Source organism: Chionomys nivalis, chromosome 20, assembly GCF_950005125.1.
Source record: "Chionomys nivalis chromosome 20, mChiNiv1.1, whole genome shotgun sequence".
NCBI lineage: Eukaryota > Metazoa > Chordata > Mammalia > Rodentia > Cricetidae > Chionomys > Chionomys nivalis.
In genome coordinates this window covers 45,764,685-45,777,989 of record NC_080105.1, presented here as the reverse complement: position 1 = coordinate 45,777,989, position 13,305 = coordinate 45,764,685, and the positions used below count along the sequence as shown (strand labels likewise).

Below are 13,305 nucleotides of genomic sequence, written 5' to 3'. Positions count from 1 at the left end.
TAAAACTGACACCTCTCAGGCTATATCTTATTTTTCAACTCTCAGCTACCTGGGGCATCTTGGAGTTACTATTCCAGGGATCAGATAGGCTTAACCAGAAGCTAGGAAAGCCCCAGAAAGGGGTAGATGGAAACTTTGCAGTATCACCTTCTTGTTGAAAAGTAAAGACAGTCCGCGGCAGTTATAAAAACCCACAAAGTAAGCACAATTTCCCGGCTAGTCAATATTGTGACTAAGTGGTAACCCGCTCATGTGACAGAAACAGGAACAACCGTGTAGGCTTAGGGGATTGCCTTGGAGAAAATGAGAGAAGACGATACAGAGATGAAGGAGAGCTTAAGGAGGCTTTCATCCCTCACACAGCAGTGCAACACCTTTTGAACCTTCACACTGGCTTCATTCTCCCAGGAAGCTGCAGCCCTTTCCAAACATCAATTAAGGGTAGCAGCATGCTCCATTTGTAAATAGGGAAGCTGGGGTGTTTAGAGCCTGAGCAACCCAACTGTGAGTCAGGACCAAGGAGATGTGAGCCCAGGACTCTGGAAACCCCCCCCCCCATCTCTGGCAGGGAAGTGTAATCTATCTTGCAAGGGCATGAAACTGTCATATAAGAAACAGATAGCAAAGAGAGACGTGAACATTCATCTTGGAAAGGGGCAATATGAAGAAGAGTCAACAGCCAACAACTCAAGCCCCTCAAATGCCATTTAATCAAGATGGCAAATAAGGATGGCTTCTGCTTCCGCTCCACAGGCACGGTAGGGGCGTGTAAGTGGTTGCTTTGGGATACCCCATCCAGCCTCACATCAAGGCTCTCCTTTATTGAGTTCAGCGATGCCTATTCATCTGTGGCCACAAAAAACGAATCAGGTATTTCAACTGGACACATGCACGCTGAAGCGGAACCGCCCTCGCCTGGAAACTGCAGGTCCTCTGGCTCCTCCTGCCCCACCCCAAAGAAAAGTTAAAACACTGTACGTCTCAAGTACTGGGGCTGAACAGGTACTTTCTCATAAACAAGCCAAGTAACCAGCTAGGCGAACCTAAGCTTTCTTTGGTACATGAGATGAACGGAATCAAATACTCCACTGGCTAAGCTGCCCCTTCCGAAAACCAGTGAACGAGAACAAATAAATCGGTAAGACTTTAAAGTGAACTGGGGTTTACCCAGCTTTTCCTGCAGAATTAGGACGTCCTCCCTGTCAGTACCTTCAACTGAGGAGCAAGAGGTGGGTTAGTGAGTAGCCACCTACCGGGAATTTGATCCAGACAAAGTTTACTTAACTCCAGAGCGCCACAATGCTCGCTTCTACTGATCTTGAAGCCATCACCAACAACTAATTAGAATCCCCCCCCCCACACACACACCGAGCAAAACACCAAATTGTTTTAGACTTCATGCTGAGGGACAGTTCCAGGTGGCAATGTGAGTCAGCAATCACCAGACTGGTGGGGGTTTTTTGTTTTTTAGTCTTGTTTCCCCCCCCCCCTATTGTTTTCTCCACGCCTCCACTAGCCATCCACCCGCAACCGCCCAGCAATCGTTCAGTTCGGCGGTGTTGGGGCTTTCATTCCAATTAGTTTTCTCTGGTCCTTGCCCCAAGGGTTTTCAGCTCTAAACGTCAAGCTTAACAAAATACCCAGGGGCCTTCCAGCTAAGTTAACGCAGCAGCGTATCAGGCGCACACTACCCAACCGAATAGAAATTCTCCTACCCGCATATTGTTTCATTTCATCAAAAATTCATCTAGGGCTTACTGTGTACTGTGCATTTCGAGATGCCCAGAGGATTCAAAACCTCTCCTGCCTTCCAAAAGCTCCCCATCCTGGGAGAACTGGGCCGTGACACCCGGACGAGAAGCTGGGCTAGGTGAGACTTGCGGGCAAAGCCATCGCGCGGTGGCTGCCCCGCTCGTCCCCCAGGAGCAGCACCGCCCCAGAGCCCTTACGCCCCTCGATGTCCCACGCCAACTCACTGTGTCTTCCTGCGGCGCTGGTCCTGGTGCAGCTCCCGCAGGTCCACCTCGACGCGACCCAGGAACTTATCGAGCCCGAGCAGCGCGCGGTGCAGGACGGTGAGCTGCAGAGTGGCGGCAGCGGCGGGCGCGGCCCCCGAGGACAGCAGAGGCGGCAGTTCGAAGGTGGCCTCCTCGCGCCACACGGGCGCGCCCAGGCTGCGCTCCGACACCGACGTGGCGTACTTCTCCTTGCCCACCTGGATCACCGCGTACGCGTCGCTTGTGCCCCCGGGACCCTTGGCCCGCAGGCCCCGCGCCTGTAGCACCGTCACCTGCACGTGTGTAGGGGACCACATGGTCCCCAGACCCCGGCCCGCTGAGGCCCCCAGGGACATGGTGGCCGACCGCCGCTCCCAGCTGGGAGGCCACAAGGTAGCCGCGGCCGTCGATCTGGACCGCCCACCCGGCTCCCTGGCCGCTTTAAGGCTTCCGGCCACGCCCCCGTCACGCCCCCGCGCCCGCGCGCCACCTGCCGGAGGGGGGGGCAGAGCGGGGCGGGACCTGAAGAAGGCGGGGACCTAAAGGTCACGTGGGCTCGCGCTTGCTGAAGCTTTTGGATCTGTGAGGTAACGATGCTAAATGGGGTCCTCAGCTGCCGGGAGTCCATAAGATGCAACGGGAGCTAGGCGGAAACTCTGGCTTGGAAATCATGCTTAATTACTAAGCGTGCACTGGCAAACCGCAGGTGTGTGACCTTGTGTAGATCACTTAAAACTTCGCCTCAGTTTCCTCTTGTGAAACAAGGCGACAGTCATCGCTTGGACTGCTGTAAAGAAAGTGATACATTTAAGTTTTCGGCACAGTTGCGTGCGCGTGGGGAGGGTTCGAACGTGTCCAGGATAAACGGGACGACCGCAAGCACTGCTCCTCTTGCCCTGGTCCCCTGGGTACTGCTCTGACGGAAGACAGGCGCCAGGGACGGTAGAAGGATGTTATTTGGGCCTGCGAAGGGGAAGGGGAATGGAGGGTAAGTGATATGCTGGCCTGTGCTACCTGCCCTCACCAAATAAAGTGAGACTCGGTTAGGAAGAGCAAGAAGGGGGAACTGGAAATGGGTTTGTCAAACTAATCCCCTTGGTTCCCCATTTCTTCCTACTTCTTAGCCTCTTGCGTCTGTCCCTGGGCTCCATCTCTGCCCTCCCACCCGTCTTTCTGGTTCCCGGTGTCTTGTAGATTGGTGACTTCCCTGTGTGTTTCAGGGCATCATCCTTCCAAGGCTGAAGTCTCCTGTGGCGTGGCGAGTCTTCAATCTGTAAATGTAGCTCTGAAGGCTTTTAGGTTTTAGGATTAAGGAAAGATTCAAGGAAAAAATGTGACACTTCCAAGTGTCCTGCATTAAAGCTGGGACTAGAACCCTGGTGTCCTGCCTCCCGTGCTAGAATTTACTGCGCCTCTTGCTCTACCACATTCTCAGGATACCAGGTCCACCAAGGTCCCCAGGTTCCCCCCCCTCCTCTGGGTTCCCGCCCATGCCCATCGACCTGTCAATAGCATTCCTAACATCTGGAACCCCTGCAGCGTTGCATCACCACCAGCTTCATTAATTTCTCACTTAGAGACCTGAAGGCATTCCTCTTTGGGTCCCACCCCTCTGTTTTCCTTGACTTCTAGATAAACAAGCCTGCAGCCCAGACAGTTTCTCTCCCTCCAGGCCTGAACTGCTTCCATTGTCTTTTTGACTGTCCTAGCTACCCAAGCAAACACTCCCCACTACTTCACAAAGATTTCTCCAAGGTTTGTAGCTACCTAGAAGGCAGGTGACTTGTTCAACTCCCTTCTTTCTCAGTCTTTAGGCAGGGGGAGGGTGATGGTGGCGGTGGCGGCAAAAATAAATAAAAAAAAAAAAAACATTAAGACCATCAAGGTAGCAGGGTCGTGCAGATAGATTAATCAACACCAGTCTTGGGAATTTATACCCAGAGGCAAGCTAGCCTCTGGAGGACTGCGAGCATTAGCATCCTTCAAGTGTGACCAGACAGCTATGACAGTGAAGAACTTGCAGGTGACAGCCATTTGCCTTCATTCATTTTCTCCCTGGAGACTCTTTCCCTGTGCCATCTGCCTGCCCCTTGCCCATCCTCGCTGTTTATACTCAGTTGGCTGTCTGCTTCTTCAGTGCCCCCCAGCTAGACAACGTCTAGGTCTGGCACCCACATTGGCTCTGGGAGGAAGTTTTCAACTCTGATTTCCTCCAAAATTATTGAGGCTAGAGAGATAGCACAGCAGTTGAGAGCACTTCTTGTTCTTCCAGATGACCCAGGTGTGATTCCCAGCACCCGCGTAGCAGCTCACAACTCTCTGAGGTTCAAGAGGATCTGATAACCTCTTCTGGCCTCTACAGGGACCAGACATGTATGTGGTACACAGACATACTTGTAGGCAAAACACCTATACACATAAAATAAAGATAATTTTAAACATTTATTTTTACTATATATTGATTTATTTACTTATTTTTAAGGAAAACAAGGTATCTGCATAGTTAGCAGCAGGCTGACCTCAAACTTCTCTTTGTCCTGTCTCACCCTCTGAGGATAGAGATTACAGACATGGGCCATGTTGCTCAGCTCCCACACTCTTTTTATTTTATTTATTTATTTATTATTATTATTATTAATTTTGCTGCTTCCACAAGGGAGAGAACAGGGATTAAACCAGAGTTGGGCAGTTTCTCAGGCTGAGCAGGGAGCAGGGAACAGCATCTCTTCACTCATGACAGGGATGAGGAGAGTGAGGTGGAGCTAGCATTCGTGACCTTGTGTGTTTGGGTTTCTGTCACACAGAGGCGGACTAAACAGGGTTGGCAGGATCCGGGAGGGCAGTGCCACCTCACCATCCCACAGGTAAGGCACATTTTCTCTGACAGTGGACTCCAGCAGGGGTCAAGTGAGCTGCCTGGGGCTAGGCTCAGTCAGGGAAGGGAGGGAATCGGACCTTCGTCAATAAAGAGGGGATAGGATGTTTCCTAGTAAGTCAGCTGCGGACCTACAGGGTCGCTATTTTCCTCTTATTCTTGGGACCTCAGCACACTGTCCCCAAGACTCAGTGACTGAGAATGTATCTGCTCCCAGTTTGACAACACTGTAACCTGACTAGGGATACACAGGCACACTGGCAAGGGCTGCAGCAAGGCCAACAGACTAGGGGCTCAGGCTGCCCACCGCCTGCAGCGCCACCCCTAGGCAGCTGGTTATCCTAAAGGCAGGCAAACTACCTTCCCGGGCCTTCGGGAGTGTTTGTAAATACCTCCCGTGGCCGGCCCGGGTGGAGAGGGAGAGAGAACAGCTCTTCCGCCCACTCTGACCCGCCTACTCCTGGGTCCAACTGAAAGAGGAAGAGTTTCAGTCAACTCTGAGCACACAGACAAGGTGCCCGGCAGGTTAGACTGGACAGGCAGGGCAGCAGCTGTCCTCCTGCAATAGAAGCAAAGCACAGCCAGCTGTAGGAAGGCTCCGGGGCCTCTCTACGGGCAGGGACCAGCACGGGCTCCGATCAGGAACGCAGATTTGTAGTGGCCAGCCCGCAGCTTCCTCCTCCAAGATGGGGGGAGGAGAGAGGAACTATTCAAGCAACAACAACAACAAAAAGTCTATGGAGTTTAGGTGGCTGAGGTGGCAGTCCAGGGGAGGGACTGGGAGAGTCTGGTAATGATGGCTGCCCGTTCTCATTCTTTGCCGAAGATTCCAGGGTGTGGTGGTGACAGACTTCCACCCAGAGTGATTCATTCACCCAGGTCTGGTAAATAGCTGGCCAGCCTCTTGTGTCCAGCTGCCTTGGCACCTGCCCACTAGGCTGGTTGTGACTGCCTCCCTTCTGTTGTGAAGGTTTGAAGAATGTGTGGGTTGATTTTTTTGGTTTTGGTTTTTTATTTGTTTGGTTTGGTTTTGTTTTTTGAGACAGGATTTCAGTGTGTAGCCCTGGCTGTGTGGTTGTCATGGTTCTCTGTAGACCAGGTTGGCCTCGAACCCACAGAGATCTGCCTGCCTCTGCCTCCTGAATTCTGGGATTGAAGGTATTGGCCACAGCCACTCAGAGCTGGTTGGGTTGGTGTTTGTTTTGTTTTGTTGTTGTTTTGTCGACTTGACAAAAACCTAGATATATCTGGGACGAGGGACTCTCCATTGAGAAAATGCCTCCATCAGATTGGCCTGTAGGCATGTCTGTGAAGCATTTTCTTGATTAATGATTGACGTGAGAGGTCTAGCCCATAGAGATGGTGCCAGCCCTGGGCAGGCAGGCCTGGGTTGTTTGAGCAAGCCAGTACGCAGCACTCCTCCATGTCCTCTGCTTCAGTGCCTGCCTTGAAGTCTTGGCCTGACTTCCCTTGGTGATTGTCTATAAGCTGTAAAATGGAAATAAATCCCCCAGTTGTTTTAGACATGGTGTTTATCACAGCAATCGAAAGCTAACTATGATAAGGAAGAAACAAGAGTCTCTCGGGCTGACTCACTGAGGGATGAGGAAGTGCAGGTCTCCCACATCAGGGTCTCTTTCCCTTGCCCTGCGTAGCTTAGTGGTAGAGCCCTTGTCTGCTATTCATGAAGTACTGCACAGTACTACCAAGAAGAAGAAACAAGCCCCCCCCCACAAAAAAAATTGAAATAAAAAACTGGCAGAAGCTGATAGAGATAATGCCCATAGGTCTTTTTTGTAAGCTTGATGCTATTGCCTTTATTTAACAAGGCTGTGTCATAGATTACATGAAGGTATTGTCAAGACCTCTCAGAGAAAGGTTTAGACCCCTCTATAATGCCAAGGCCATAAGACAAATGCGCCCCCTCTTCCACCCATTACACACAAAGACTTCCCTGCATCTCCTATTTCCTAGTCTGTCTCTTGGCACTTTGGTGTAACACTGTTTTATTCTATTGTACACAGGAAATAGGCATCGCACCGCTGCAGCACCATTTCTGGCTAGCTAGGTCTTCCAGTTTCTTCTGAGTAGAAAGCAGCTAAGTAGAAGAGCTATAAATGATTCTCAAACCCGCATCCAGCCATTAAATCTCTGCAACTGCCACAGCATTACCCTGTACAAACACCTTTTTAATTAGGTGTTTATTTATTTATTCTTATTATAAAAGTAAAGCGGGGTATATATCAGGAGTAGAACGCTGGGCCGCAGAGGAGTGCGTATTCTTCTAGCTGCAAGCCCCACTTGAATCTCCTAGAGCCATTTGTGGCATAACAGGGAAGGCAGAAGTTTTGCAGACCAAACCCCTTGAGTTGTCCCATCAAAAGCCACCCCTTAGGGGCTTGCTCCCTCTCCAGCCTTTCCTACATCGGCCACTAGCATTTATTCTTGCATCTGCCGGGAGCCCTGGGCATGGTCCTCTGCATGGCAGAGCTGGCCAAGGGTCAGGTGTGGATTGCCTTAGCTCCTGTTGACTCCTCTTCTCTTCGGATGCCACTGTATGTGTAGGCATATGTTAACCTTTAACCCGAGGATAACCCACATCCAAATAGTCCTTCATATGAGTCCACTTTGGGGAAATCCTACCCTCTTACCTTTGCTAGGAAGTATACCTCTCCTAATATGTACGCTATTCCTGGAATGACTTTCTCTCAAACACCCCCACTTCACGTGGCGGCAAGCTCTCATCAGTTAAAGTCAGCAACACTAAAGTCTTCTAGAACAATCAAGATAGCTAGAGAAGAATTTCTCCTTACACGAGGGAGAAGGGTATAGATCAGGGAAGGGGTAAAGGTTTGCCTTCTTTACATGCAAACTCTTCCTTCCCCAACACACAGGGCGGAGGATGGAGCATGGGAGTGAAGCGGAGGGAGATCTCACAGACAGAAAAGGAGAAACCAGGAGAAAGAGGCTGAGATTCGAGCAATAGATTGCTGAGGTTTGGATCGGGAAGGTCTCCTGATGTGTATTGTATCTTCAAACTGAAGCATTCCCTCCTGGAGAGAGGTTTATGAGAGTCTGCAAGGTTCAGCAATTTGTGAGGCTCAAGAAGGTCAGAAAGCTACAAGATCCACAAGGCCCATTGCCAAGTTTTTTTTTTTTTTGCTTTTTCGAGACAGGGTTTCTCTGTGGTTTTGGAGCCTGTCCTGGAACTAGCTCTTGTAGACCAGGCTGGTCTTTTTTTTTTTTTTTTTGGTTTTTCGAGACAGGGTCTCTCTGTAGCTTTGGTGCCTGTCTCAGAACTAGCTCTTGTAGACCAGGCTGGTCTCGAACTCCCAGAGATCCGCCTGCCTCTGCCTCCCGAGTGCTGGGATTAAAGGCGTGCGCCACCACCGCCCGGCTCATTGCCAAGTTATTAAGGCAGTAACAGGACTGGGGGAGAAGAGAGTCCTGGGGAACTCCTGGGATGAAGCTGTCCTGAGTGCAGTGGCCTTTTTGTGACCCAGTTGCCTTTGAGTCATTCATTCTAAGTGACCCCTGGCCATGCTCCCATAGGTAACACCAGTCAGCTCATTGATTCATCAAAGCTAGGTTTGGCAGAGTCTTTTTTTTTTTTCCCTCTATTTAAGGCTTAGTCATAAAACATCCCTGCCCAAGCCCATGTGTTAACATCTTAGTCTCCAGCCCAGCAGCTAGTGTGAGGTGGCATTACCTCTAAGAGGTTGGGGGGTAATGCTCGTGTCCCCCATACCTGTCCTCCTGGGGTTCCCTGCAGAGGATGCCCCAGGGATTTCCTTGTTACACCCTGGGGTGAACTATGAGTGAGTTTAGTGGCTCTCCTAAAGGTGGGGTGGGTGGGTGCGGTAGATGACTGAGCAGTTCCAAAGAGCCCTTTTTCTTTTTTAATTTTTTTCTTTTATTCTTCTTTCACACATTATATCCCTACTGCAGTTTTCCCTCCCTCCACTCTTCCCAGTCCTCCCCGCAACTTCCCCTCTTCCCCAGATCCACTCCTGTTTCCCTTAAAAAAAAAAAATAGGCCTCCCAGGGATATCAACTATGACTAGGTACATAGCCTAGCCTCATGTCATGGCTGGGCCCAGGAGGAGGAAAATGGTTCCAAGAGCAGAGTTAGAGACTGCAAGGCTTCAGTTTATGCAACTGTTTAGATGCAGGAAATAGGTGTGGCAAGGCTGGAGCTGGGCCACTATATGGACTGCCCTTTTTCCTGCTGCTGGGCAACAGCTGCTGCTGGCGCATGCGCATCATGACGATCCTCGCTTCATAGGGTTTTCCACCAGGCCCACTTCACTTCTGACAGCCGGTTCCGCGGGCCCTTACAGTTGCAAACTTCTCTATGGTGTTGCCTGCCTTCTTTTGGGAAATCACCAGGTTGAGAACTTCCCGTACCTCTTTAAAAGCTTTTGGAGGACATCTCTGGAGTAGCCATCTTGGGACTGATCCTCCCTCCTTACATTTCCGCTTGAGCTTTAGTTTGGGGGTTCCCCTGCCTTCAATATGTTCTCTTCTTTCCTTGCATCCTCTGCTCTCGGTCCTGGCGGATCGGCTCCTGCACCAGCCTTTGCTGTGCCTCCAAATGATGGGAACCCTCTTCTCGAAGGCCCAGCAATCTCCTGCTCTTGTGTTGTGGCTCTGACTCTCCTCCCCTTCCTCACTCCCCGGGCCTCCAGGTCAAGCTTCACTTTCTTCCTTTTTTCATCAAGTTTCTGGGTCTTCTCTGCTGCCTGCTCCTTGGCTTGTCTCTCTTTGTTGTATGCAGCCCGGGCTGCAGCATCAGTAAGAACCTCCAAGGCCCTGGAAAGCTGGTGGAAGAGTAAGTTCAGTTGCTCTGGGGTTATCTGTGTTTTTGTCTGGGTGGCAGGACAGCGCTCTTCGCCTGTATGCCTTCTTCATCTTTTTGTCTGTTGCTTTCTCCTCAATGCCAAGCAGCACATACAGATCCATCTGTCAGAGCTCTTTAGTTACTGCCATGGTTCTAGCCTGACCAAATTTGTTTCAGTCAGGGTTCTCTATTGTCACAGAATTTACGGAATCAATCACTCTCTTTCTCTCTCTATCTCTATATAGATATATATGGATATACATACATATGCCCATATATAGATAGATAGATATTTCCATATTTATGGAAATTTATTGAGATGAGCTACAGGCAGTCTACCAACGGTTAGTTATGAATCAAAGTTCAAGAATCTAGGTGCTGCTTAGTCCCAAGAGGCTGGGTGCTTCAGCTGGTCTACTGGGATCTTGAAGAAGGAATGGATGGGCTGAGCGAGGTTCCATCGTCTTATGTGGTGTTCCAACAGAGGGTGTGGCCCAGATTAAAGGTGTGCCTTCCTGCTTTGAGGTCTGGATTAAAGGTGTGTGTGTGTGTGTGTGTGTGTGTGTATCATCCAGCCTCAAGGTCCGAATTAAAGTCTTCCTACCTCAGGATCCGTATCACGCCAGGAGGTGGTGGCGGTGGTTCAAAAACCTTTAACCCAAGCAGTTGGGAGGTAGAGGCTGGCGAATCTTTGTGAGTTCAAGGTCAGCCTGGTCTACAAGAACTAGTTACTGGACAACTAGGGCTGTTACACAGAGAAACCCTGTCTCAGAAAAAAAAAAAAAAAAGATCTGGATCACAAGCATGCCCTCCATGTCTAGATTATAGTTCATTCCAGATACAGTCAAGTTTACAATCAGGAATAGCCCTCACAGAACTGTTACACTTTTGTTTGTTTGTTTGCTTGCTTTTTGAGACAGTTTCTCTAATGGCCTAGGGTATCCTGGAACTTGCTTTGTAGACCTCAAATTCTGAGATCCTCCTACCTCTGCCTCCAGAGTGCTGGGATCCTGGAAGCTGGCTCTGCCCTATGCTGGAGTGTTTACCCTTTTGGTGAGGACAGAGGAGAACTGGCAGGTTGACCAACGCTGCAGTCTCTCAGGCCCAGAATCAGAGCTATGTATGACTTGGCACGCCCCACCATCCACCCCATCTATGATCTGCTGGAGAGCGTGAAGAATGTGGGACCTCCAGAACACAGGGCGACAACCCAAGAGAAGTCAGTCGCAGAGAGGGCCCAGCATTGATAGTGAAACAGAAACCAGAGACCTCCAGACAGACCAGTGACTCTCTGCAATGAACACTTGCAAGTAAAGATTATGTACCAAGGGATTTACTTTGTAACTCACTGGTTCACCCTGCAACTTTCACGATAAGCCTCCTAGTTTTTACCTTTTTCTCTCTTAAATTTTGTTTTATTGGGGGTGGTTGCGTGACAGGGGTAGAGGGCGGATATCAAGGGACAGGGAAATGAATGGGATCAAGATGCATGATGTGAAAGACACATAGAATAAATAAAAAGTAATTTAATAAAAAGATGGGGTCCAGTCTATCATGGTAGTCTCTGGTTCAAGGGTGCAACGCCGAGGAGACTCTCCACCTGCAGGGCAGATCAAGGTGGCATCTCTCTGGTATTCATAAAAATGTGAATAGCACTTCATTGTTCTTGATCTCTGCCGATATACTGTCCAGTGGGTGTCCTGGAGTTTGTGGTAGCTCATGTGTGACTCAGTTTCCATCTGGAGTCCATTCTGATTTATAAGTCATTTGAGTTCAAGCTTGCCTGTTCTTCTTTTTCCAGTAACCTTGAAGGCTGTGAGAGACTTCTGATTTAGCTGAAGGGAAAGAGCATTGTGCCCATGAGAAAAGAACACTCTATCTAATAGAAAGAATACTTCTGATGCCAAACCTCAGAAACATCAAGATAGGAAGTAAGGCTGCGTCTGAGCAGCAAGCGCGTGTTGGAGGGGAGGCTGCTCACTCAAGGACAGGAATGGTCTTGTGATTAGATACTGACTAACCATCTGTGCTGTGCTTTGTTCAGCTCTTGTATACAAGGAAGTTCTGAAGGACCTCCTGATTCTATCCTGGGTCTTCTGTCTCAGCTTCTTTCATCTGACGTTCCTTTGGCCTTAAAGATCCCCTACTCCAGGAACCCTTGCTGACTTTGTGGGAGCAGGCTCCTACAGGAGGTCTGGTCCTTTGTCTGGGTATCTTAAGCAAGGGATGTCACTGGGTGATGTCACCATGTGCCGTCTCGGGTATCATGTCCTCCTGACTATTTTTTACAATAGTGATGACTTTTTTTTGGCTGTTAACTTGACTCCATCTGTAACTAATTAGAACACAGAAATGGAGGGCACACATGTGAGGCACTTGTAAAACTGTCATTCTCTCCTATATTACATTCAAATTGCAGCTTTTCCTCCCGTTCCTTTCCCCTCACCTCCTTTCTCCCCCCAGTTCACTCCTCCTAGCTCCCCTTAAGGAAAGAGCTGGCCTCCCAGGGGTGTCAAAGAATCGTGGCATATCAAGTTGCAGTGAAACTAGGCACTTCATTAGGTGTCAGTATTAGAAGGGGCGGAGCCACCGTTGTATAACAACTTCCTCCAAGATGGATTCCATCCTGCAGGAAAGCTCATTAGGCAGGAAGTAAACAATGCAAAATAACTTCAGGAAGTCCCTGAAACTCACCAGATTCACAAGGCCCCACCCTATCAGGTTAAGCAATAAAAGCAGCAAAGAACACTCTCAGACAAACCAAGCTGCAACGAAGACTCTTGAGGCCAGGTGAGCTGCCTGATAGAGGTCTAGACCTGCGTTACCTGGAAAGGGCACTCCCCAGCCTGTTGAGCTGCCTGCAGGCCGTGCAGAGTGCTCTCAGTATCCACCCATTTGAGGGTGTTCCCTGGTAATGCAGCGGTCTTGGAGTCATTTATGTTCTTGTAATTAACCCCTCACCCATGTTCATGTAAATAACTCCAACAAAATCTCTTGGTTTATCAAATTGGACTTTTTAAATTTTTTATGTATGTGTTTTACTTATATGTGTGTGTGTGTGTGTGGTGTATACCTGGGCCTGAGGAGGTCAGAAAAGGGCAGTGGATCTCTTGGAACTGGAGCTAAAGATGGTTGTGAGCTGCCTTGTGGGTGCTGGGAATAAAACCCGGCTTTTCTGCAAGCACAACCGGTGAGTGCTCTTTTCTTCTGAGCCTTCTCTGCTGAGATAAGTCTGTTTTTCATTAAAATCATCTATGTACTTATACACCACGAGGAAGTAGAGAGTGTTTAAATTTCATTTTCTCACAAGACGACTGCACTCAGTGAATGGGATTAAAGTCCTTCTGGTTTAGATTAATTTATTTATCCCGTCTCTGTTAGAAGTACAGACTTGTTTTGTGTGTTCCTTGAGGTACCCGTCACACTTTGCTAATTTATATATTACATAACTTGTCATTCCTCTATTACTTAATTTTTCTAATCTGATTGTTAGTTTTGGGATTTTAAAATTCTTATTTGTATATGTCTCTCTGTGTGAATTGTATGTGGACATGTGGACATGGAGGTGGGAGAGTAAGTCCATCACGTTTCTC

General features: G+C 49.1%; 1 protein-coding gene and 1 pseudogene across 2 annotated transcripts in view; both read right to left on the bottom strand.

Moving 5' to 3' along the window:
• The window catches only part of Rab11fip1 (RAB11 family interacting protein 1), a 28,298-nt gene extending 25,907 nt beyond the window's left edge, over positions 1-2,391 (bottom strand). For both annotated transcript variants that reach the window (XM_057752543.1, XM_057752544.1), the window contains exon 1: positions 1,977-2,391. In XM_057752543.1, coding sequence (XP_057608526.1) covers positions 1,977-2,353 — 377 coding nt within the window. In that variant the 5' untranslated portion in view covers positions 2,354-2,391. The remainder of the gene's footprint in view (positions 1-1,976) is intronic.
• Positions 2,392-8,968: 6,577 nt separating this feature from the next.
• Positions 8,969-11,992, bottom strand: LOC130862828 (dnaJ homolog subfamily C member 17-like; annotated as a pseudogene).
• Between the last annotated feature and the right edge of the window lie 1,313 nt (positions 11,993-13,305).